Source organism: Galeopterus variegatus, unplaced genomic scaffold, assembly GCF_000696425.1.
Source record: "Galeopterus variegatus unplaced genomic scaffold, G_variegatus-3.0.2 Scaffold3237, whole genome shotgun sequence".
NCBI lineage: Eukaryota > Metazoa > Chordata > Mammalia > Dermoptera > Cynocephalidae > Galeopterus > Galeopterus variegatus.
This window is the reverse complement of record NW_007729348.1, coordinates 22391-49371: the sequence shown is the minus strand read 5'-3', so window position 1 is coordinate 49371 and position 26981 is coordinate 22391. Positions and strand designations below refer to the sequence as shown.

At 44.2% G+C, this 26981-nt stretch overlaps 1 protein-coding gene across 1 annotated transcript in view; it reads left to right on the top strand.

The window, feature by feature from the left end:
- Positions 1 to 25636, top strand: part of LOC103600126 — a 99409-nt gene extending 73773 nt beyond the window's left edge. The window contains exons 3-4 of the mRNA XM_008584356.1: positions 17816 to 17951; positions 25387 to 25636. Coding sequence (XP_008582578.1) covers positions 17816 to 17951; positions 25387 to 25636 — 386 coding nt within the window. The remainder of the gene's footprint in view (positions 1 to 17815; positions 17952 to 25386) is intronic.
- The last annotated feature ends 1345 nt before the right edge of the window (positions 25637 to 26981 follow it).

Genomic DNA, 26981 nt, shown 5'->3' with positions numbered 1-26981 from the left:
AAAAAAAAAAAAAAAAAAAAAAAAAAAAAGTGGGGTCACAGCTCCCACAGAGAACTGCCACTGAGGAAATGTCTAGTGGAGCCAGGATTGTGGGACTGTCAGTGTGCAGCGCCAGCCTGGAAAAGCTGCAGGCACCAGGGCAGCTCAATGGGCTGCACTTGGTGGAGCTGTAGGAGCGAGGTTGCCCAATGCTTTGGGGGCCCAGATGCTCCAGTGTGCTTAATGTTTGCCCTGTTTGGGTTTTTGATTTGTTCATGGGCCTGTTTTCCCTTTCTATTCCTCCTTTCTGGGATGGAAATGTGTACCCAATGTCTGTCCCACTGTATCTTCGAAGTAGATAAACTTGTTTTTGACTCTTTCAGGTTCACCACTGAAAGGAGTTTTGCCTTTAGTCTCAGATGAGACTTTGGACTTTTGAGTTGGTGCTGCAACAAGCTAAAGACTTTTGGGACTGGGATGGAATGTGTAGTATGTGAATGTAAGGGTTGGTTACCTATCCTCTCTACGGGAATAGCAGGGAAGATTCTGAATGTGTAGATTGTACATAGATTGTACAGCCAGGGACCCTGAAGGGGTGGATTGTTGGGAAAATAGAACAATTCAATCAGATCCCCTTGCCTTAGGCCCGGTTGGGCCTAATTTACAAATTTATTATTTGTAAATAAGTTGTGTGTGGGTTAATGCGCATGCACCGTGACTTGGCTGGTGCCTTGGGCAGCCACCACACACAGCCATGCTTTCCAATCTACAGCTTCCAAGGACCTTTTTGCCAGTTACCTAGCTCATAGACCTGCATGTGAGGGGTCTGGGGAGAGACCCAGCCTGGCATGTTGGGACCCAGACTGGTGTGTGAAGGGTTTGTGAGCCAGTCTGTGATGGGCTTGAGGGGTCTGTGAGCTCCAGACCCAGCCCTAGCCAAACAAGTCTGCATTCTCATCCAGAGAGAAGGCCAGTTGCCTTCAGCTGGGGTGCCCATGTCTGTCACAAAAGAATGTGACTCATTTAGGCGCTTGCAGTTCTGTCTCATGTGGCATAAAAAAGGCAACATTAGTTTGGCAAAGGCTTATAGCAAGAGTCACTGACTCTATCAGTGTTCCCTGTTGCAAACAAAAGAAACTGAGTCTTTAGCAAACATTTTTTAAAAGAATCTATTAGAAGGATAATTGGGTTTACAGAATCAATGCGAAGCTGGAGGAACAGATTTGCAAAATGAGCAGGAATCAAAGCAGTTGCAGAAGGTTGTGAAGCAGGGGGTAGAACAATCACATTTCAGTCCTGCCAGGAATGACCGTCCCATCAGTGGATGTAACAGCCACTTCTGTGACCCAGTTCTAAGTGTGCTCCACCTTTACATTGCTTGCTCTCATGAGTCAGGAAGCTAGGGATCCGCTCCCTTCACCTCCAAGGCAGAGGGGCACTGGGGCACCTCCCAAAGCAGTGGTCTACTCTGCTTACCCTTTGCTGCTTCATTCACTTAAAAAGTGGTCCAGGTGGCCCTTGTGGGATGTTGGTTATAAGAGCTGAAGAGAGAAAAAATAGCAGAAACCAAGTGTGTTCCCACTTCGGCCCTAGCCTCCAGCTCCTCAGAGCCAAATTCAGCGTGTTAAGGGGTGTCCTGAGGCGCCACACCACTCCCTTGTGACACGGCAGCCACGCTTACTTTCAGGAGCATGCATGTCTGCTCCTGCGCGTGCCTTCACACAAAGAACAGACGCTGCACCTGGTGCTCAAAACCTTCATGACCTGACGACAAACCATCGTCCCCTCATCCTACACCTCAACCCACCACCTTGAACTACTGAACTATTTACATTCCTCAAATGCACTCCCTGGAGCACCTGGTTCTAGAAACCTCTCTCCTCTTCCATCTGGGGAGCCCCCGTGCATTGGCTGTCCTTGCTGTGTCCCAGTGTTCTCCTGGGGCCCATCTCCCCCACTGCCCATGCTCCAAACACTTCCCCTGGGGCGGGCCCTGTGCGGGTCCCTGTGCCAGTCCCCTGCGTTGGTCCCCTGCATTGACTCACCACCCTCTGAATGGGGGCTCCATTTTTTCAGCTGTTCTGGCTCCTCGCTCCTGCGTGGGTCCATGTGAACCCTATCAGCGGTCTTGCTGTCCTGGGGTCGCCAAGGCCCTCTTCTCTCCTGCCGCCTCCAACTAACTCCATCTGAAGGGCACAGCTGTGGCTCCTGCCGGCTCCTGCTCCATGTGCTCAGCAGCTGGAGCATTAAAGCAGCCGCAGCCCGAAATGCTCGGAGCAGCTTTTTCTTTCTCTCATCGTAGTTTCTCCCGCCTTCATGAACTCCGTAGGTCTCTCCTCCTCTTCCCCTGAGCTCCAGCGGCCCCAGCCTGGCGGATGTTACATTTTTATCGTGTAAATTCGTTGATTTGTGGGAGAGAGTGACGCTGGGGACCGCCTATTCTGCCATCTCGACTGGAACTCCCCATGTTGGACTTCTGACCTATAGAACTGTAAGATAATAAATCTGTGTTGTCTTAAGCCACTAAATTTGTGGCAATTTGTTACAGCATCTACAGAAAACTAATACTCAAGTAGTGTTTTTTAGCAAGGGTATAGAGAGTTACACTTTCTGAGGCTTTGCAGTATCTGAGAATGTCTGCCTATTGCTGCGGCCCATGAATAATAATTAATTCTGACTTTAGAACTATTGGGTCATACTTATTTAAACTAAAAATCTGCAGAAGCTGTTCAATTGTGCAGAAGAGCTAACGTAGCAGGCCTGAGATGGAATCCTCAGAAAGGCATGGTCAGCCCTGGGCTGGTGTCTGGGAGCTTGGATTTCGGGAAGGTTCCCACTATTCCCAGAACTGATGAGGGTGGTTTGTTGTGCCCACACTGTGCAGACAATGTGGTTTATGCTGAACACCTGCTTTCCTTCTGGGAGGCTGGAATTTGGGTGTGTGTTAGGCAGAGGGTACCTCATGACCAGTCCCCAGTAAGAACCCTGGGCACCGAGTCTCTAATGAGCTTCCCTGGTAGAAATCATTTCTCATGTGCAGTCACTTATTTGTTTGCTGTTGGAATTAAGTGTGTCCTGTGTGATTCCACTGGGGGAGGGCTCTTGGAAACTTGTGCCTGGTTTCCCCTGGACTTTGCCCCATGTGCCTTTTCCCTTTTTTGTTGATTTTGCTTTGTCACCTTTCACTGTGATAAGTTGTAGCTGTGATGTATGTTGAGTCTTGTGAGTCCTCCTTGCAAATCATCCAACCTGGCGGTAGTGTTGGAGACCCGTAACTCAGTTGTCCAGTAGCAGTTAGTGTCGTAGGGAAGAAATTGGATGCCTGTAACTCCACCTACTCCCTCATAGATATGCTTTCCCCCTTGTCTGGATATTTATAAGAATTTTTTGTTATCCCTGAAATTAAAAATAAATCACCAAAGTAGGTCTAGATGTGCATCTATTTTCATTACTTTTCCCTAGTAGTCAACGAATGCTTTTTATCAAAAGATGCAAGTCTTTAGCTCAGGGAGGTTTTCATCTAGTGTAGCTGGTGCCACTGTCAAAATTAAACTTCCTTTTTATTTTCTAATCTAAGGAAGAGGTGGCACAGACTCACTTTTGTAGCCTCGGAAGATAGGGAAATCCTTTGTGCAAAAAGCTGCCTCCCAAGACACTAAGACAATTACAATGTATCACTGGGTGGGGGGCACCAGTGCTTTGTGTCTAAGGGCAGGATTGCAGCCCCCAGTTGTTGGTGGTGCAGATGTACACAGAAAGCACTGGAGTGAACAGGCGTGTGTAGCCTGGGTCATGCACTAGCTAGAATAGAGGACTCGGCTCATTCCACACCTTGGGGTGCCACAGCAAGGCAGCCGATCCCCAGCTATCGGTGCAGCTTGACCTGTTACTTGCAGAGTTGCATAGTCACTATGTGGGTCAGAAGCATGGCCATTCCTGTACTCCAAAGATGATGCTTGCTAATCCCCACTGGTGCTGTGACTCAGAGGGGACTCAGGTGTCCCCTGTTTTTCTCAGATAACCCATAACAGCCAGCTGCTACAAGGTCTGTGGTGCCCTCACCCCACCAGCCACAGCCAGGGATCACCATTCTGGGTGTTATGTGAATTAGGGAAGGATTTGAGCTCCTCATGTTGGTGATGGATTGGCACACATTAGAGCAGCTTCAGTTGGGGAAAAGAGGACTCTGAAAGCTCCTGTACATGATTATTTCTTTAATTATTTTTCTGTTTCTGTTATCTATTGTTGCATAACAGACCACTCCAAAAATGTAGTGGTTTATTATTGAAACAATAATGATTTATTATTTATTATAATTTTGTGGATTGGAAACCTGAGGGTTTTTCAGCTGCCCTTTTAATCTTGCAACCCAAATGTCATCGTTAAGTTTTTTAAAAATCACTCATTTATGTGGCTGCAATTATCTGATGGCTTGACTGGTGCTGGAGGGTCCACAGTGGCCTCACTCACGTGTCTGGCATTTGGCTGGGTGCCTTGGTTGCCTTCCATGTGTCCTGTTATCCTCCAGTAGGCTAAACTGAGCTTCCTTACAACATGGTAGTCTCAAGGTTCCAAGAGTGCAAGTGGAAGCTACAAGGCTGCTTAAAGCCTGGGCTTGGAAGTCATAGAATGCCACTTCCACTGCATTCACTTGGTCAAAGCAAATCACAAGCCAGCCCCAATTCAAGAAGGGGGGAAATAGACTCCATCTTTTGATAGCAGGAGTGTCAAAGGCACATTGCTGAGTGGCATGGACACAGGGAGGCATGGCTCACAGGGGACATTTCTAATAATCTACCACATTCTCCTTCCAGAATTCCTGTGATCTGTAGAGGGATAATAGAGCCTCAATCTTTCTTCCACAATTCTTATCTTTTTACTTACTACATTTTAATCTCTATTTGTATTCTCTGGGTTCTAGAAAAATGTATCAAGTACATATTATGATTTGCTAATTTGATTTTCTATAATGTCCTGTCTTTCACTGACTTCTAAATGAAAACAAGCTTGCATGGTTTCAGACCAATTCTTTTCATAGGTGCAATGTCTTCCCAAAATGTAACTAAAAATGCAAATTAGGGTTTTATCAAAGTTTCCTCCTATTTTTTGCCAAACTTCTAATTCAAGGGAGCCATTTTCTATTAATTTCTCATATATAGTCTCTTTCTTTTGAACTATTAAAATCTCTTTTTATATGTGATGATTTTTTTCTATTTTCTCATTCTAACAAATGGGAAAGCTACATTTTGTTCAGAATTGGGAGCTGAGATGAGTTTGATCAGAGATTGTGTGACTATCTGGTTGAATCTTTCAGTTCCAGATGAGCTGAGAAGAAAAAGGATTGGATTTGCTCTGTTTTCACCTTTCCAGGATAGAGTTTCTATGGGATTTGAGAGAAACAGTCAAAAGGAGCCACAAGGCAACAGATCTTTCCTGATTCGTTGTGGCAGCCCGAAGCTAGTGCAGGCTTCTCTGACGAGCACGACTGCCCTCGCCCGAGGTGGCTGCAGGGTGTGCCATCTCTATTTGTTGAGCCACCTGTGCCCAGTGCAGGCTGAAGGGCTGCCATGGCCCACCACTCAAAGCACCAGTCGACCTCCAGAGGCTCAAGTAGAATTGAAATTTTAACTCCTCCCCTTCCCTATACCCTTTTTCTCCTCCAGAGCTTATCACTTTATGTTTGAGGGAGTCAGTGAGACATTCACGGGCCCTTACTCCTCCAATGAGATTTTTGTTTTCATACAGTGATTTCCACTATAGTTAGCCTTCCTCTCTCGCACTGTATCTTGCAGAAATGTCTCAAACTTCTGGCAAGTGCACTCTTTTGGTATCCATCCCTGGTACAGATTGTCCTCTACTTTATATTTCTTTGATCAAATTCATGGGAGTTTGGAGGATGAGTGGAGGTGAGGGAGTTCGACCATGAGCCAGGTGACCATATTGTTACCCTTGGAGAAAGGAAATAAGGGCCAGATTCCAGGTGACATGGAGAGTTAGAATGGTAAGTCCTCCCTTCCCACCCAAGAAGCCTAGGACCTTCAAAGGGCCAAACTCTTAGTGAAATGTGGACAAGAAAATATTTACTCACTTGTTTGTCATGACCTGTGCTCTTAACTCCCACAAATAAAGCCCACAGATGAGTTTATAGTGCAAAATGCAAAAAATAAAGAGTAACAATTCTCAACAGGTGAGAATCAGGCAGCACAACAAAAAGCAGAACTAGATGAGCAGGTACTTTAGATCATTGAGAATCTGATAGAGATCATAAAATAAATATTTTATAATGATTAAAAACATTTGTAGGGCTGGCCAGTTAGCTCAGTTGCTTAGAGTGTGGTGCTGATAACACCAAGGACCAGGGTTTGATCCCTGTACTGGCCAAGCTGCAAGAAAAAAAAATTTGTAAAGGATACTGAAGACTAGTTAAACAAAACAATATGGGAACTTTTAGATTTAAAATATAATCATTGAAATTAAAAACTTCAGTGGTTGGGCAATTAGACACAACTGAAGAGAATTAGCAAAATGGAAGATAGATTTGAAGCTACTGCCCAGAATACCACACCGTGAATTAAAGAGACTGAAAATGTGGAATCAAGGTTGAGGAGATAAAACGAGTATCTCATTCTAAGGAGGACAGAATGAGGAGGTCCGACATAGCTTTAATAGGAATTTTTTAAGGTTAGAACTGAAAGAGATTGAGAGAGGCACGATTAGAGGGAGAATGACTGAGGATATCTAATAATTGATAAAAGACTTGAAATCTCAAAATAATGACTGAGGATATTCCGGGATTGATGAAAAGCGAGAATTTTTAGATGCAGTACCAAACAAGATTTTTAAAAAAATCCTAAACACATCACAGTGAAACTACAGAAAACCAAGACAAGGAGATCTTTAAAGCAAAGCAACCAGAGAGACGTGTTAGACACGACAACGAGAGCATGGCAGACTTCTCAACAGCAATAATAGAAGTCATAAGACAACGAAAATAATTATCACTCCAGAATTCTTTTTGCAAAAATGTTAGCTGTTGCTAGTTTTATATTTTTCTTCACAATTGACAAATAAAAATTACGTATGTTTACGGTGTACATTGTGATGTTTTCATATATGTATACATTGTGAAATGAGTGAGTCAAGCTAATTAACATGGCTGTCACCTCACATACTGATCGTTTTGTGTGGTGAGCACATTTAAGATCTACTCTCTTAGCAATTCTCAAGTATAATGTACATTATTATTAACTATAGTGACCCTGCTGCATCATAAATCTCCTGAATTTATTCATTCTAACTAAAATTTTCTACCCTTTCATCAACACCTCTCCATTCTCCCACCCCTATCTCCAGCCACTGGCAACTATAAACCTCCCTGCTTCTATAAACAAGTTCAACTTTTCATGATTCCGCACATTGGTGAAATCATGTGTTTGTCTTTCTATGCCTGGCTTATTTCACTTAGCATAGATTCCTCCAGGTTCATCCATGTTGTCACAAATAATATGATTTCCTTCTATTTTAAGGTTGAATAGTATTACATTGTGTGTGTGTTTGTGTGTGTGTGTGTATCACATTTTCTTTATTCATTTGTTGATAGACACTTAGGTTGATTTGATATCTTGGCTGTTATAAATAATGCTGCAATAAACATGGGAGTGCAGATATCTCTTTAACATACTGATTTTATTTCCTTTGGATATATACCCAGAAGTGGGATTGTTGGATCATATGGTAGTTCTATTTTTAACTTTTGGGGGGAAACTTCATACTGTTTTCCATACTGGCTGTGCTAATTTACACTCTCACCAACAGTGTAAAAGGGTTCCCTTTTCTCCATATCCATGCCAACACTTGCTATCTTTTGTCTTTTTGATAATAGCTATTTTAACAGGTGTGAGATGATATCTCATTGTGTTTTTAATTTGCATTTCCCTGATGATTAGTGGTGTTGAGGATTTTTTCATATACCTGATGGCCATTTATTTTTATGTCTTCTTTTAAGAAATATTTATTCAGGTCCTTCACCCATTTTTAAACTGTCCTTTGTTTTCTTGCTACTGAGTTGTTTGAGTTCCTTATATATATTTGGACATTAACCCCTTATCAGATGTATAGTTTGCAAATATTTTCTCCCATTTCGTATGTTGTCTCTTTATTCTGTTGATTGTTTCCTTGCTGTACAGAAGATTTTTAGTTTGATTCAATCCCATTTGTCTGTTTTTGCTCTTATCGCCTGTGTTTTGGGGCTCATATCCAAAAAATAATTGCCTAGCCTAACATCAGGAAGCTTTTCTCTATGTTTTTTTTTTTCTAGTAGTTTTATAGTTTCAGGCCTTACATTTAAGTCTTTAATCCATTTTGAGTTGATTTTTTAATATGATGTGAGATAAAGGTCCAATTTCACTCTTCTGCTTGTGGGTATATAGTTTTCCCACCACCATTTATTGAAGAGACTGTCCTTTCCCTATTGTGTGTTCTTGGCACCTTTGTCAAAGATCAATCGGCCATAAAAGGGTGGATTTACTTCTGGGTTATGTATTCTGTTCCATTGGTCTATGTGTCTGCGTTTTTTTTTTTTGCCAGTACCATGTTGTTTTGATTACTATAGCATTGTAGTATATTTTGAAATCAAGTAGGGTGATACCTCCAGCTTCGTTCTTTTTGCTCATGATAGCTTTGGCGATTTGGGGTCTTTTATGGCTCCATGTGAATTTTAGAATTGATTTTTCTTTTTCTGTGAAAAATATCATTGGAATTTTTATTTTTTATTTTTTATTTTTTTTTCCTTTTTGTCTTTTTTCGTGACCGGTAACAGGATCGCAACCCTCGGTGTCGCGCCCGTACCGCGACCGGCAACAGGATCGCAACCCTCAGTGTCGCGCCTGCACCGCGCTCAACCAGTGAGTGGACTGGTCTCTATATGGGATCCAAACCCTCGGCGGGAGCGCCACTGCACTCCCAAGCGCCGCACTCTACCGAGTGCACCACTGGGCCGGCCCAAAAATATCATTGGAATTTTGATAGGGACTGCACTGAATTTATAGATCACTTTGGGTAGTATAAACATTTTAGCAATATTAATTCTTCCAGTCCATTAACATTATATATATTTTTGTTTATTTGTGTCATCTTCAATTTTTTTTTTAATCAATGTTTTATAGTTTTTAGTGTATACATTTTTCACCTCCTTGGTTAAATTCATCCCCAAACAGTTTTTGATACTAACATAAATGATATCGTTTTCTTGATTTCTTTTTCAGATAGTTTGTTGTCAATGTGTAAATAAGGTACTGATTTTTGTATGTTGATTGTGTATCCTGCAACTTTACTAAATTCATTTATTAGTTCTAACAGTTTTCTGGTGGAGTTTTTAGGGTTTTCTCTATATAAGTTAATGTCACCTGCAAACAGAGACAATTTTAATTCTTCCTTTCCAATTTGGATGCCTTTGATTTCTTTTCCTTGCCCAGTTGCTCTGGTAGGATTTCCAGTACAGTACTGAATGAAAGTGGTGAGAAGTGGGCATCCTTATCTTGTTCCTGATCTTAGTGGAACAGTTTTCAGCTTTTCACCTGAGTATTATGTCAGCTGTGGGCTTGTTATATATAGCCTTTATTGTGTTGAGGTACATTTCTTCTACACCTAATTTGTTGAGAGTTTTTATCATGAAAGTTATGTTCAATTTTGTCAAATGCTTTCTTCTGCATCTATTGAGATAATCATATGATTTTTATCTTTCATCCTGTTAATGTAGTGTATCATATATATTGATTTGTGTGTGTTGAACCATCCTTGCATCCCAAGGATAAATTCCATTTGGTCGTGATAAATGATCCTCTTAATGACTTTTGAATTCTGTTTGCTAGTATTTTATTGAGGATTTTTGCAACTATGTTCATCAGGGATATTGGTCTATAATTTTCTTTTCTTGTAGTGTCNGGATTTTTGCAACTATGTTCATCAGGGATATTGGTCTATAATTTTCTTTTCTTGTAGTGTCTTTGTCTGGCTTGGTATCAGGGTAATACTGGCTTTGTAAAGTGAGTTTGGAAGTGTTCCCTCTTTCAATTTTTTGAATGTGTGTAACCAACTGTCTGCTGACCTTTTCTATCAGAGCCTAGGCACGATAAATTCCATTTGGTCGTGATAAATGATCCTCTTAATGACTTTTGAATTCTGTTTGCTAGTATTTTATTGAGGATTTTTGCAACTATGTTCATCAGGGATATTGGTCTATAATTTTCTTTTCTTGTAGTGTCCTTGTCTGGCTTGGTATCAGGGTAATACTGGCTTTGTAAAGTGAGTTTGGAAGTGTTCCCTCTTTCAATTTTTTGAGAGAGTATTAGAAGGGCTGGTGTTAATTCTTCCTTAAATGCTTGGTAGGATTCACTGGTGAAGCTGTCATGTTTTGGGCTTTTCTTTGTCAGGAGGTTTTTGATTACTGATTCAATTTCCTTACTTGTTAGCAGTCCATTCAGATTTTCTATTTTTTCATGATTCAATCTTGGTAGGTAGCTTGTATGTTCCTAGGAATTCATCCATTTCAATATTGATGTCATAATTTACATTTTTTATGTATCATGTATCCATTAACAAATTATCATAGCTACAGTTGTTTTTAGTACTTTTAACATTTATAGTAAAGTTATTTTTGTGTCACCAATACAGTATTAGAGTATTTTGAATTTGACTCTATTTTTACATTCACAGTGAGTTTCATACTTTCATATGTTTTCATGATGTTAGGTAGTGTCCTTTTGTTTCAACTTGACAAACTCCCTTTAGCATTTCTTGTAAGGCAGGTCTAGTGGTAAAGAACTTCCACAGCTTTTACTGGTCTAGAATCACCCTAGAATTCTATAGTCCACCCATCTACTAAAAAGAAAACAAAAACAAATCCTTAAAACTAACTAGACTGTAAGACACATTAAAATATAAGCATTTGGGCTGGCCCAGTGGCGCACTGCTACAGTGCGCCGCTTGGGAAGCGCGGTGGCGCTCCCGCCAAGGGTTCGGATCCCACATACAGACCGGTTCCCGCTCACTGGCTGAGCGAGGCGCGGGAGCAACACCGAGGGTTGCGATCCCATTGCCGGTCCCGGTCCAGTACAGGTGCGACACTAAGGGTTGCGATCTGTTGCCGGACACGGAAAAAGACAAAAAGGAAAAAAATNGGGAGCAACACCGAGGGTTGCGATCCCGTTGCCGGTCCCGGTCCAGTACAGGTGCGACACTAAGGGTTGCGATCTGTTGCCGGACACGGAAAAAGACAAAAAGGAAAAAAATATATATATAAGCATTTTCAGAGAAATACTAAGAAAGTTTACCATCAATATGCCCTTTCTGAAAGAATTATGCTATCATATATTTCAGGAAAAAGAAATTCAAATCCAGAAAAGAGGAGTAAAATGCAAGAAGCTATGCCAGGAAAGACATACTAAATATGTTGTAAATCTAAACATGCATTGAATGAATAAAATAGAATAATGGATAAGATAGAAAAATAAGGTGGCTTTTATTTAAGGTGCCTAAAATATCAAAGAGAAATAAGACAGGAGGGGGAATGATAAAAATCCACGGTGTTCTAACGTCCTTGTATTGTTTGGGAAGAAAGTATAGATAGTGATTAACTTGATACTAACTAATATGCATATTAAAAAATCAAGGGTAACCAATGAAAATAGAAACAGTAAGTGTCATCTCTTAATGAGTGAAGGGAAAACATAATAAAAGAAGATTCAATCACACTGACAGAAGGCAAAAAAGAAAGGCATGGTAAATATAAAGTACTAAATAAGATGATAAAAATAAATCCAAGTATATTGGTAGTAACAATATATGTAAACAGACCAAAGTCTCTCATGAAAGAATAGAGATTCTTAGATTGAAATTCTTATAAAAAGTCTTATGCTATGTATTATAGACAAATAATGACCAAAAGAAAGGTGGTGTAGATGTTTAGACAAAACAGATGTTGGTGTCTAAAGCATTATTAGGGATGATGATGGTTGTTACATAATGATAAAAGGAACAATTGATAAGAAATATGTAAAGTCTTAAGTTATATAAAAACCCTAAGGTGGGAACAAGATAGGAGAATTGAAGGGACAGGGAGAATTGAAGGGACAGAGAGAATTGAAGGTATGGAGAGATGGCCAGTGTGGCCATAAACTGCCCCACCTGGGTGGTGTCATCTCTCAGTGTCTATCCACTGTCTTGACCTCAGTAATAACCTACAAGCCAAGGACTCCCAAGAGCTCCTCCCAGACTTCAGATGTGTGTAACCAACTGTCTGCTGACCTTTTCTATCAGAGCCTAGGCACGTCCCACCGTGTCGTCTCCACCTCCTCCACACATCTCCTCTTCTTGCTCTGTTCCCCATCTTTGAGGGGCTATCATAATCAACTGAGCACCCAAGCTAGAAAACTAAGAGTGTTCAAGTGGACCACGGTCTAATGTTCACAGGTCTTTGCACAGCAAATTGCCATGGCGAGCCAAATGGCGTCTGGGAAGAGGCTTGGAGGACAGGAATCAGTGAGAAGTGTTAGATTATATTCTTTGAAATTTTTTCAATTTTTCTAATTATAAATACTTTAAACAAAAAGCAGTGTGTGTAATAAGTCTTAGAAGCCATTCAAGATCCCGGGCCAGCCCAGTGGCGCACTGCTATAGTGCGCCGCTTGGGAAGCATGGTGGCGCCTCCGAAGCCATTCAAGATCCCGGGCCAGCCCAGTGGCGCACTGCTATAGTGCGCCGCTTGGGAAGCGTGGTGGCGCCTCCAACCAAGGGTTTGGATCCCACATACAGACCGGCTGCTCACTGGCTGAGCGAGGGGCGGGAGCAACACCGAGGGTTGCGATCCCGTGGCCGGTCCCGGTCCAGTACGGGCGCGACACTGAGGGTTGCGATCCGTTGCCGGTCACAAAAAAAGACAAAAAAGGAAAAAAAAAAAAAAAAAGAAGCCATTCAAGATCCCAGTTCCTCAAAGGCAATCCCTGTAACAGTGTACCTCTTTCCAGACCCTTTATTTTTTAATTTTAATTTTTTTTAATTTATAAAAAAATGAAATATACTTCTTACAGTTTTGGAGGTGGGAAGCACATCTGGTGAGGACCTTATTCTGGGTGGTGACTCTACAGCAATGTCCAGACCTTTTAAACACATATACATCTATAGGTACATGTATGTTTACATTTTACATTTTTGCACAATTGTGAAAATATATATTGTCCAGTTTCATGCTTTTTTTATGTCGTATATTTTTGTCTTTTCATGTCAATTATTTTTTAACATGTATATAATATTACACTTTATGACTATACTTTAATTCATTTAACAAATCTCTTAATAAACATATAACATGTTTCAAATTTCCCACCTGTACAAACAGCTGCAGTGAACAACCTTGTATCTTCATGCAGGTGAGTAAGGAAATCTGCAGAATAAATTTCTAGAAGTGAAATGTCTAGGTCGATGGAGATTCACAATTTAATCTTTGATGAATTCTGTCAAATTGCCTTTGAAATGTTCTCCCAATTTACTCTCTTTACAACTGGGTATGTATTTTCCTACCATCTCACCAGCATCAAGCTTTATCAATCTTTAAAAGTGTGTTGCCAATCTGATAGGTGAAAATATATTTTTGTTGTTTTACTCTGTATTTCTTTGTTAATTTGAGTATGATGTCTTTCTTTTCTTTTCTTTTTTCCTGGCAGCTGGCTGGCATGGAGATCCGAACCCTTGACCTTGGTATTACCAACATTGCTCTAACCAAGTGAGCTAACCAGCCACCTGATGTCTTTCTTTTTAAGTACATTTCTAATTCAAGTCTTCTGCACATTTACTATTGGGCTGTTTTCTTTTTTATTGACTTGTAGAAAGTTTTTATACATTAACACTATTAACCTTTAGTATGTAATAAATGTTGAAACTGTTTTCTCTCAATTTGTCGCTTGTACTTTAGTTTTATTTATGATGTCTTTTGCCTTCCAGATATTTCAAATATTTATGTAGTTAAATCTTTTCATTCATTATTTCTGGTCTTATTTTCATTTTACCACCTTGTTTTTTATGATCTGTTGATGATTTTATTCTCTAGTTAATCAAGACTTCCTTAAGGTCAGGGGCTACATTTTCTTCATTTCTGCAGATCCCTGGTCCAGAAATCACTCACCCTAGAGCCCTAGCTATGATAAGTGTTCAATAAATAAACACATTTTTAAATTTTATTAAATTGTCAGAGTTCATTGTGCTGTAAAATAAGCAAGCATAGAAAATGTTATTCTAAGATTGAGGTTGAGGGAAAAGCCTCAAGGTGCTTTGGCCTACAAACCAAACTGCACGGTGAATTAGGAAGTGTAATTTCAATCGATACATGGATTTAGATCAGGGTTAAATTCAAATGGTAATAGAAAAGTATTAAAAAGATCACAAGAAATTCTATATTTGTGTTCTATATTTGTTTCACTTTATAAGCTGTTTATGTCACTGAATTATCTTCTTCCAGAATCAGAGTTTAATATGGAAGAGTCATAGTTTAATATAAAAATAGTCATGGTTTAATATAAAAAGTCAGAATTTAATATAAAAATAACAAAGTGGGGAGTTCAGATGGTAATCTGGGTCTCATGCAAGTCATGTGCCCAGTGAGTTGGACCACTTTGACTACCCTGTGTCATCCTCAGCTGGTGGCCGTGTACACTAATTGCAAGACACACAGGGAAGAGAAGGAAAGGATCTTGTGTGTGAAAACAGCACACCTCAAGCTATAAAATGCTGCAGTTCTTTACATTCTTGATGCTGCCGTCAAAACCCAGAAAAGCCATGTGACTTTGGGGAAATCCCTGAGCCTCATTTTGGCTGTTTTAAAAACAAAGGGGGCCACTGGATGATCTCAGCAGTTCCTACCAAAGCTGAGGTCCTGGGAATCTATGAGAGTCTTCCCAGGGCCCTGCCTTTGTGGGATTCCCTTGGGATTCAATCCAAGATGTGAAAACAAACCCATCACAGCTGTTACCAGCTGTTCTGCGAGGCTGCTCTGGGAGCCCCCAAGAGCGTCAACACCAATGTCTACATGAGTTAAATTAAATCCCAGGGTCTGGTGTGAAGCTGGAACAGACCTTGATGTTTTTATCTGCTGCGGCATTCCTGTGGTGCCTATCACTTCAGCTGAGATGGCATGAGGGGAGGGGAATGGAGTGGAAGGGGCAGTCTTCTCCATTTTATTCAATTATGGCTTATAATCTTTTATTAGGTAATTTATACCCTGGTCACTTCCTAAGAAGACTTAAGATGATTCATAAATTTACTGGAATAACAGGTATTTTATGCCTGCTCTCTGCCAGACTCAGTGCTGGGGGCTGGAGGAGATAAACACATGGGAAAAACAAATACTATGTCTTACATGGTATTATAGAGGCACCGGATGTACAAGGGCTTTGGGGATAAACAGAAGTCATAAGCAATTATGATAGTCCAGAGGTGGACATGGTGGGGAAGAGAGAGGGGAAAGGAAATGACAATTTCTCCAGTGCCTTCTAGGAAGCAATATGTCATAATGATTAAGAGCCCAGGCTTTGGAGACAGATAAGACTGGGTTCAATGCCTTTAAACCTCAGTTTCCTCATCTGCAAAATGGGATAATAATAGAAGTTTCTTTATTGGGTTGTGGGGCAGATTAAATGAAAAACTGTATATAAAGCACTTAGTAGAGTCCAGTATATGCCAAGCATGCAATACATGGTCACTGATTTTGTTGTTATTCTGCATATCAGTCACTAAGATGGACTTTACCATCAAATATTGCATTGTAGTCATTTTACATGTGAGAACATGAAGGCTCAGACAGCTTATGTAATTTTCTCAAGGCCACACAGATTGGAAAGGTCAGAGCAAAATTCTAACTGACATTAAAGACCATTTTCTTTCCATGGCTGTGCTGCGATGACTCTGAAGGAAGGTTTCTCAGAAGACCTGATATCTGAGTTGGGTGTAAAAAAATGAACAGAAGCTTCTTTGTGGAGGTTAGAGAGAGAAGGAAATGCCAGGTAAAGGGAACAGCATGTGCTAAAGCACAGAGGCAAAGAATGAATGAGCTGTTGGGATGGGGTTGGAGGGGGGTTTCCAAAGTTTCCTTCAAAAGGGGTAGATGAGGTGGGGGCCATGAGAGTACACCAGACAGAAGGTTCAGTGCTGTTGTCTTGTTCCTGAAATTGAACTCACCCTGAAATTGAACTCTCGCAACAAACAGGAATGAGAACCACACTGCTGCATTTTCTGGGGACGTGGTCTGATGACCCTTGTGAATCCCTAGAGACCCATTTGACCAATACTACGGTCACTGTTGGAGCCTCTCTGGGCCCCCTTCTCCAAGAGTTCTTTTGCGTTAGTTTTGTTTTTATACCAACAGAAGAGAGAATCATGATAGGGAGGAAAATCTCTCACACTCTAACCCCAAACCACTCACCAGAGCTTGCTTTAGGGGCAGCAGATCAGGTAAGATATGAGCAGGACTAGGTTCTAGTTTTGGAGGAGTTCCCAGTCTGGCTGGGGAGACAGACAGCCAAACTCACCACAGCAGTCAAACTCAGCAGTGGTCAAAACAGAGTGCAAAGTGGGTCAGGGCTTGGGTCAATGGCAGTGCCAAGGGTGGCTGTAGAGGAGGGTCTTGGCACCCTCATAAACTCCATCAGCCCATTCCAATTCTTTGATGATCTTTCAGTTTTTGTAATGGATTTCTTTTAGTTGAAATCATCACTGTGGTAGCCAGACTTCAACAATGACCCTCATTTTTATATAATCCTCTCCCCTTGGAGTGTGGGTGGAAACTGTGAATATGATATCACCCCTGTGATTATGTTATGTTAGATGGCAAGAGGGAGATTATTCTGGGTGGCCCTGACTTAATCAAGTAAGTAATCCTTCAAAAAGCACAGAGTTTTCTCAGATGGTCACAGAGGAGAAAGCTGGTGAGACACGCTCCCACTGGCCTGGAAGAAGGGAAAGTGTTGGGTTATGAATTACCAATGGAGAGGGTGACTGGTTGCTGAGAGTGGCCCCAGCCAACAGCTAGAGAGAAAACAGATATGTCAGTCCTGCAATCTCAGAGACTTGAGTTTGGCCAACAACCTGAATGAGCTCAGCAGTGGGTTCTTCCCCCCGAGACTCCAGAAAGGAACGCAGCCTGGCTGACACCTTGATTTCAGCAGACCTGAGCAGAGGATCCAGGTCTGCCGTGCTCAGGCTTCTGACATACAGAACTGTGAGCTAATAAGTGGGTGTTGTTTTAAGCTGATAAGTTTGTGGTAACTTGTTACACGGCAGTAGAAAACTGATATGATGATTTTCATATACATATAAAATGAACATGTTTTGAACACTATAACTCCATCAATGAAGGAATTCATCAGCTGTTACAACTGGTTCAAAGGAGAATACACAAAACTGCACATGTGGGCAATCAAGAACATGGAAACAAATACAAAAGTAATCAATATCCACAGAGCAGTAATCAATTGCACCTCCGATGGACAAAATTCATTTGCGTTTCTGTGGACGGGAATTACTTGCATCGCTATGAGCTTGCTACAATTTGCAATGTTGTAAGAAAGCTCAAAAGCAATGACAGGAGCAGATAACGCACAAGGATACTCTAGAAGGATGTCTACTGATCTTTTTTTGCCCATTTTAAAGTCTTTCACAATTTTTCCTGCTAAGCAGTATGGAAATGCAGCCACTGCTGCCACACATATTCCTCGCCGACTTATTGCCTCTGCTAAATCCTGTCACAGAGAACTGTGGAGTGGCCCCTGACTGGCCTTCCGTGAGGCCCCAGGCCAGAGGGGCTCACCCCAGCCTGGACCAGCTACGAGCCCTTTCACAGCCATTATCCAGCTCTTTACCTCCTCTTCTCACAAGATTCCTGTGGTCAAGGCAGAGCAGGTGACAGCTACCCTCATCACACTGCTAAGGCAACTGAGGCTCAAAGAGGAGTGGGGACACGCCCAGGGCCTCTCAGGGAGTCAGTGTCAGGACTGGGATATGGCCCTGGGTCCCCTCCCTTCCCCTTCAGGGCTTGCCTTCTCCACTCCCCCACCCCACCCCCACCTCCTTATGCCCAGACAAGTGAACTTGTCACTCATCTCCTTCCCTCCACACTGCAGGGCTTGGCACCTGACTTGGGCACTGGCAGTGGCCTCAGATGTCCCTTGTCCAGTCTGCAGGCAGCAATCCAAGGGCTCTGCAGAGCCTGCCTGCCCCGGCCCCTTTGCCCCCACCAGACCCTCTCCCATTGTGCACTGAGCACAGTCACACCTGTGTTCTCTTCTCTTGCTCCAGCAGCCTGACAGCCCCTAGAACAGCATCCAGACATGACTTGCCCAAACCTGCTGTGCCAGGGCCACCTGCTCCGCCTCCCAGGCTGCTCACCCCGGCCACCCGCCTCCATTGGTTTCCCACTGGGCAGGGAGCTGGCAAGTCATCTGTGAGGCCAGGAGTGCCAGTCTGCTAAAGCCTCTTCCCAAACTTCCTCCTGACCAGTGCCAGGCACTAGAGCAGGACAAGCCATCAATGCCAGGTTGGGCAGCTGGCTGGCAAGCTGGCCACCTGCTCAGCTCACACAATGTAAAGTTTTTGTTTTACTTTGTCTTTTGAATCCTGGAGCTGAGACTGTTGGAGCTGAGGGGTTTTAGAGGAGGCTAGTCCAGCCTGGCACTATTCAGATGGGATCACTGAAGCCTGGGGAAGAGCGGGGCTGTGCCCATCGGCTGGGGGCCTGGGCGTTGGTGCTAGGTCTGCCAGGTTGGTCAGGGGTTTAGTACTGACTCTCTAACAGTCTGCTCCTTGGAGGCCCCTGTGGGTGTAGATCACAGGGGGAAAAAGGTACAGGTTGATCAGCACTTTTTGATTTTCTAGCAAAGCAGAATGGCCAGGGAGGCTGAGGCCTGGAATCCAGTTAGTTGGGTGACATCAGTGTCTCATTTTCCCCACTCCTCATTCCCATCCCTGTCACTGTGCCTTACGCTCCAGTCCCATGAAGGAAACACATGCTGTTTCCCAAACGTGTGACTTTGTCAACACCACTGAGCCCCCATTGTTTTGCTCCTTCTGCCTGGGCCGCCCTGTTCCAACTCCTACTTAAGATCCAGGCCAACGTCCCGTAAGGATCTCTGACCCTGCTGCTCGCCTGCCTCCTGCCTCCTGCCAGTGCAATTGACCTGCCTCTGCCTGCACCCCCTCACCCTCTTAACGGTTCACAGTGCCTGGCATACCTGCTCCCTCCCTTTGATCACGTGTCCCTCTACCTGGTAGCTTGGGAGCCTCTTGGAGGTGGTGGCCAGGCCTTATTCACCTCCATAGCTGCCCACCTGCTGACCTGTACAAGGCCTGGCACACAGTCTGTGTTTGCTAAATGTGTGCTGAATATGGGCTACTCTTAGACCACAAAAAGGGACAAATATGTTCAGTGATATTTATGAAGACTTTAGAAAGCATCAAATGTATGTAATTAAGGAGAACCACATGGAAATAATATAACTAAACTCTTAGAAGTTTATCTTGGATAAAAATGTGATACAGAGCTGACCTTAAAGGCTATTTAACAAGTTACTGATCTTAACTAAATGGAATATCATTTTTACATTTTTTAAAATACATCCTATTTATTGAAATTGTAATAACTTTTTATTTGTTTGGCAGCTCGCTAGTATGGGGATCAGAACCCATGACCTTGAGGTTATAAAGCTGCAGTCTAACCAACTGAGCTAACCAGCCAGCCCTTGTAATAACTTTTTAAAAGGTCGAGATGTCTTAGGCAATTCTTGAGCATGTATATTTTTGAAATGTGTTAATATGTTTTTTCAAATAAAGAGAAAAAAAGAAAAGAAAGAAGGAGGGAAGGAGGGACAGAGGGATGGAGGGTAGGGAGGAAGGAGGGAAGGAAGGGGCCAAAATGTTGCTGAAACAGCCCTTTGATTTCCTTGGTGGAGCTCATCAGAATCATGACGCCACTGGGCAAATGACGCCATTGCTCTGGGTCTTCCCTCCATCAAAAGCTAGAGCTGGGTGCTGTCGTGAGAGAGCACTGGGGTGGGCAGATGGTCATTGCATTATTTGTTTCTCAATTACCCTGGGCTCAGCTGTTGGAAGCCAAGTCTCTCTCTCACTCTGAGCCTCAGTTTCTAAAATAAGGAAGTTGGACCAGATAAGTCTAAACTCACTGCCCAGTTCCACACTCTGGCAAGCTGATTGTGAAAAAACAAAAAGATCATGTCAGGGCCGAGAAAGTCCACTGCCCAGGTTTGAAAGGAGACGTCTCCTTCTTTCTCCCAATTTCCCCACAGCTGTAGAGCCAGACAATTCAGCCAGCTGCTGGGGACCTCTGATTACCCCTCCCCATGTTGGATCCTTTTGTCATTCAGCTCATCTCTGACCTTCTGCCTGCTGGCATGCTCCTCATATATCAGAGCAGCTGTTGGAGAGTGAAACCAGTGGATCTAGGCACCGCGGGAAGAGTTATTTGTTTTGATGCTGAGGATCCAAGAAATGCACATGGTTCCTTTTGTGGGTTATGTTAAAATGCATCTGCAGGTTTTATTATTTCTAATTACAAAGTAGCTTAATAGTGTCTCTGAAGCTTAAGGTGTGTGGGGATGGCCAGAAGCTCTGAATTCATGTTGTAGCACAGCTGGAAAAGGGAAAGATGCTTTGGCATGGATACGTAAATGTTCAGACTAACAGTTCAGGGAGCCAGGAGTCACAGACTCAAGCTCTGAGAATGGTGTGTGTCCATGACAGAGTCACGTCCTCGGGCTTTCACAGAGTTTCTGCTCAACTACACCTCCTCGGTCCTGGGCATTAGGCTTTCGTGAGGCAGTTTGGACCGAGCATGCCAAGTGGCTGTGACTAATGAAGGGACAGGGAGACAAAGGCCATGCTAAGGAGAGCTATGACATGGCCAGCGTTTCAATAAGCTCAGTGTGCACGCACAAATGTAAGAGGGACTCTGAGGCCTTGGGTGAGTTTTCTCTTTATTTGTGCCCAGGAGGTGAGGGTACCAAATGCCTCCGAGGCTAGCATTTGAGACCTCTCCGGTGGCAGATGGGAGACTGAGGCTTGAGTTGTGACTTGCCTGAGGTCTCACAGCTGAGCAGAGGCAAAGCGAAGTGGAAGCCCAGGGTCTGGCCTGGCCTGCGCCTCTCCCTGCCCACTGCGTGCTCTCCTGGGGCTTCCTCTCAAGCCTCAAGGCACTCCCGGGCTGAAGCAGCACAGAGCTCACGGAGGGAGACCCCGCGGTTGGTGCTTTCTGCACGGGTCTAGAACCTCACACCATGAAGCGGGAGCTAAGGAATAAAGAGCATCCTTGGGCCAAGAAATGGACCAAGAAGATACTTGTCATGGGTACGGGGAATGCCACATATCTTGGATCAAATGCACATCCGAGGTGATTTCCATAGTCAACTATTTGGCAAATGCTAACATTGGCAAGGCACACAGGGCCGGGCAGAGGAACGAGCCCTGGCCTGGGAGGCAGGGAACAGGGTGCCTGGTGTGGTTCTCTCTGCCTCCCAGCCTCTGCCCATTCAGTGTTGAGCACCTGCTGTATGCCAGACGATACACGCAGCTTTCATGGGCTTCTCTCACTCTGTCCTGGTGCTGGTGCTTGCTGCTCCATCCCCGGCTCTTCTGCGGGTGCAGGACATGCACGTGCACAACAGAGTCCTCTTTACAGCCCCTCTCATTACAGCCATGGAACAGTCTTGTTGGGTAGGGGCTGGCTAACTACTGTCAGAGCAGGTGGCTGAGGCCCAGAGTGTAACCAACACACATTCCAAGTGCTACAGCCAGGATCTGAAACCAGGTCTGTCCACCTCCTGTGCCCATTAGCCCCAGCACCTGGCTTCTCGTGGAGAAGGCACAGGAAGTCCAGGCCTCTGCTCACTGTCCATTCCATCTCTGAGAGCTTTGATGACCAGTGGCTGAGCAGCATCAGAAGCCAGACCTGCAGGAAAGGAGCTGCCCCTGGAGACCAAACCTAACTGTGGGTGGTGGCGGCAGGCAGGTGACACTTGGGGAAATCCCCAGGGTGCTGCAGGCAGAAACAGGGTCCTTGCTTCCCTCAGGATGTCCGTGTTGAGGGCGCTGAGCCAAGTGCACAGGAGGGAGGGAGGCCCAGCTCCTCCCCACATGTCTACCAACAGCATTAGCCAGTCAACACCAACTGTAGGTCAACGTGCTGCCTTGAGAGCTACTAAGACTAGGACTAGAGTGAGCATAGGACTGCAAGAGAAGTGAGTGGAGCACCCCTTTGCCCAGCCCAGCCTAGGGGTCCATCCCTGATGGCATACCCACGGGACTCTGGCCCTTAGCCAGGTGGGCCCTCTCCTGGAGCCACATCCCACAGACAGCCTGACCCTCCCTTGCTCCCCAGCCAGGGATGTGAGTGCCCAGACTCCTGCACCCACTGCAAGAGAGGAAGAAACCTCAGCCAATGGGAGCTAGAAGGGAGCTGCCAGGGACAGTCCTGAGGGGCCTGAGCAGAGGCGGCTGGCTTCAGCCAAGAAAGGGCAGTGCCCAGGCTGGGGGCAAGTGCTTCCAGAGAGGTGGGGAGGTGGAGGGGAGGGGAGGGGACACAAGTGTGTGGGCCAGTTCCCTGGAATAAATCTCTCTCTTTCTACACACACACACTGTATTGGTTCTGTTTCTCAGGAGAACCCTGACAATACACATGGTGAAAAGGTAACCCGAGGTGGCTGAATGGAAGCTATTATGGAACTTCGGAACAAGAGATGGCAGGCAAAAGCCAGGACATGTAAATTCCCTGTCCTTGCCCCAGACATCTCAAGATACAAAAATCTTGAGAAATCCATAGGAAGGGACTAAATTTCTTATCAAAGACAGTTTAGATGTATATCAAGCAAGTTCCGTGCTGGGAACACAAACCACCTAGGCTCCTTCAGCAGGAAGGGATTTAACCAGAGCTGGGGTGTGACGGAAGAGCTCTCAGGACAACACAGAGCTGACCCCTGGGGTTGCTCCTGCCTCTGAGAACACCACTGGGCGCTGCGTGAATAGAAAAGCTGGAACTGCTGCTGGTGCTGCTGCTGCCACTGCTGTTGCAAAAGGCTCTGGATCCTATGAAAGCGGAGAATGCACAGGAACGCAGGCAGTGAAACCTCATGTTTCTGTGACCTTGCTCACCAGAGGAAGCAGGGCTGGGGGAATGGGCCTTCCTCACTTCTGACTTCCAGAACTCACACAAGCATACCCATTGGATGGCACCTACTTCACATCCAGGACTCTGGCTTCAAGGGCATCTGGGAAAGATGATCTTAAGCTGTCCAACCTCTCCACCCTAGGAGGAGGGTAGATTGGAGCAAGCCACTCCACAGGACTCCCCAAGGAACTGTGTTCCCCTCTAGACGTACATACAGAGCAGTGAGGCTCACGCAGACCAGAGTCCTATCTGAGAGCACACAACAAGCAGAGACAGGGTGACAGGCCATGTCTCGCCACGCCTGCCTGCCTAGGTGGAGGGGGTGAAAGAACGCAGCTGCTTGGAGCAAGAAAGTGTTTGTTGCTGTCCGTGTGGAAGGTGGAGAGCATTAGCAGGAGATGGGGAATTTCAGTCCAAATGCAGCTGAGATCATATCTTGGCTTTGTTCCCCACGAATGCACAGTTATTTGTATTTCAGCATAAAATTCTAACTCCCAGAACCTGATTAACAAAGGCAGTGCGCGAGGCATTCCCCCAGAGGCCAGCCAGATGGAAAGCCCAACGGAATTTAACTTTGAAGTGTTCTGTGTTATCTGACTCATTTGCAAAAGAAATGAGCTTTATGGGATGTTCAAATGTTTCCAGACATAACCAGTTGCCCCCAAGCGAGAATAAAGTTATAATCTCCCCTTCACCTCGTGCACAAGCAGGCGGGCTGTTAAAATCAAAATACATCTCCTCTCCAGGCACTCCTGGAACCAAAATAAAAACACCTTGGATCAAGCAATGATTGATTTGTTTTTCCCCCACTTTGACAGTGGAATCAGAATGACTGTATGGCTGGTCTAATGAATCACACTCATTTGTCATTAGGATAATGCAAAATATGTGACTAGATATGCTCGGTCATAGAGCCTCTAAGGCTCTGTGGTGCTGGGAAGAGCACAGATAGACTTGGCTTCAAATCTCAGCCCTGCTGTTTTCCAGCTGTGTGACCCTAAAGAAGTAGCTTCTGTCCTCTGAGCCTCAGTTTCCTTTTCTGTAAAATAAGCATAAAAATATTGATCCATGGTTATGAGAAGGGTGTGAAAGGGCTTCCGAAAACACAAAGGGCTGCACATGTATTAAAATTTTCCTTTTAGACAGCCTGTCACCCCAAGCCACTCCCTCCCCTGAATATACAACGAGCAATTTCTCACCACCGTGACTTTGCTCATGCCCTCTGCTTAGAATGTCTTGTCTTGCCTATTTCCCCAAGTCCTTGCAAACATCCACTGGTATCTTTGTTTGAGGGATAAGGGTCGGAGTGGACATTGCCCATTGCCAATGTGGTAGGTGGAAAATGGCATGGAGGCTTGGTTCTGTTCACTTCTCAGTAATTCACCATCTCAGGACACCTGGAATATCAGAATTGAAAGAGCTCTCAAGGACCATCCAGTCCAACCTCTTGCTGATGGGATAGGAAAATGCACAGAGGCCAGGGTATATCCCCAGTGCCAGGCATCTCAGCAGGTGGGTCAGGAGTCCTGAAACACTCAGGCCACTTTGCAGTGCCTTGTGGGCAATGTTCTGGGTCCTTTCTGTTATCCTCATTTCGCTAGTCAGGCTTCTCCAGAGAAACAAAACCTATAGGAGATCCCTATCTATCTATCCATTGATCTATCTATCTAGAGATTTATTGTATGAAATTGGCCCTTGTTTACAGAGGCTGGTAAGCCCCAAATCTGCAAAGCCTATGTCCCGGACACAAAGTAATTTGCAGAAAGGTGGTTTTGACTTTTTAATGTTAATGTCGATATTTTTAATATTGAGATTTCTGGTTTAAAATGGCACTTGGTTAGTAGCCCCCCTTCCCAGCCCATATTGTCACTGATGCAGTGATGGGGAGGACACAGCATCTCTCACAAACGCATGGTAGACTAAGGTGGACAGAAAACTTACTCCCCAAATCTGAGAGGACACTCCACTGATATAAGACAGGTAAAGCAGGTTGAGAAAAACCTTCTCAAGTTCATCTCATGAATCACAGAATTACCTAGATAGGAAGCCCCTTCATACCTCTTCTGCTCTCGGACCCTGGACAAACCTACAGTCAAACACGACTAGTGAGGTTTTTCAGGACTCCTTGCCGGGGCACCTGAAGCAAGTTTGCACCAAACCAGCAGCTGCAGTTGCCTCATTTCTATCTTCAGATTCTTGATATTTCCATTGGCCCAAAATGCACTAAGTCATCCCCAAATTCGAAGCATTCAGCAAACAATGGCAAGGCAGAGCCACCAGAAATGTACACCTGATTTCCATGACAAATATGGTGACACTGTATTAGCTAGTGGAGCCACTTTCTGTATTGCTGTGTGGACATATACAGCAACACACATTGGAATGCAATGGAACCTGTCCCCTGCTGGCAGAGTCATCCCAAAGGATTTGAGAGACCAGTAATCATCCCAGCTGGTGTAATACTGAATTGTTTTAAAACCAACTCATAACTGATGCCAAGTGAAAGCACTGTGTACTCATTTAAATATGGCACTATTGAAGAAATAAAGTACATTTGAAACTTAAAAAAAAAAATACCCAGACTAGCATGGGCTGTTTTTTGGGGTGGCCAAACCTTCAGTGCCCAGCCTCCAAACACTATCTTCCTACTTAATTCATGCTGGGAATCTCAAAGAGAACAGCTGTGTAAATCTCAGGGGGAGATTAGAGCAATAATGATATCCCTCTCACATCCACCAGATTAGGGGGGAAAGCCTGACCACAGTAAGAGCTGGGGAGGATGTGACCTGACCAATAGCCTTCACTCTTGGAAGGCTTGTGGTAAATTCTTCACCTTCCATGACTCCTTGACAGTATTTGACACAATTGCACGTTCCCTCCTCTTTCTCCATCTGGACTCCGGAAAACCACTCTCTTCAGCTCTCCCTGCCTAGTGGATGCTTCTTCTCAGTCTTTTTTGGTTTCTCCTCTTTCCCCCCTTGTTACAGTTGAAGTGCTTCAGAGCTCAGTCCTTGGACAGTTTCTCTTCACCAGCCACACTTAGAGGACCTCCTGTTTCATGGCTTTAATACCATCTAATTGCTAGTGATTCCCCAATTTACATCCACACCCAAATTTTCCCCTTGAATCCAGGCTTGGCTTTCCAGCTGCCAACTCAACATCTCTGCTTGGATATCTAGTATTAGTCATTTGGGGCTGCCATAACAAAATACCATAGACGGTGTGGCTTAACAACAGAAATTTATTTTTCACAGTTCTGGAGGCTGGAAGTCTGAGATCAGGGTGTCGGCATGGTCAGATTCTGGTGAGGGCTCTTTTCCTGGCTTGCAGAAGGCTGCCTTCTCACTGTGTCCTCACGTGGTGGGGAGAGAGAAAGAACAAGCTGTCTGGTGTCTCTTTTTATAAGGGTACTAAAACCATCATGAGGGCTCCACCTTCATGACCTCATCTAATCCTGATTACATCCTAAAAGCCCTACCTCCAAATAAAATCACATTGGCAATTAGGGATTCAACATATGAATTTTGGGGTTGGGGGATACAATTCAGTCCATAGCACTAAGAGTTGTCCCAAACAACTGACCTCCTGATCATCCCCCAAACCATGCTACATACAGTCCTTCCTCTCAGTAAATGGCAACTGCATCTTCCAGTGGTTCAGGTCAAAGACCTTGGACCAAACTTGGACTCCTCACAGCAAATCCTGTTGGCTCTTCTTTCAACGCATCCCAGATCCCATCACTTCTCACCCCCTTCATTGCTACCACCCAAGTCCAAGCCACCACCTT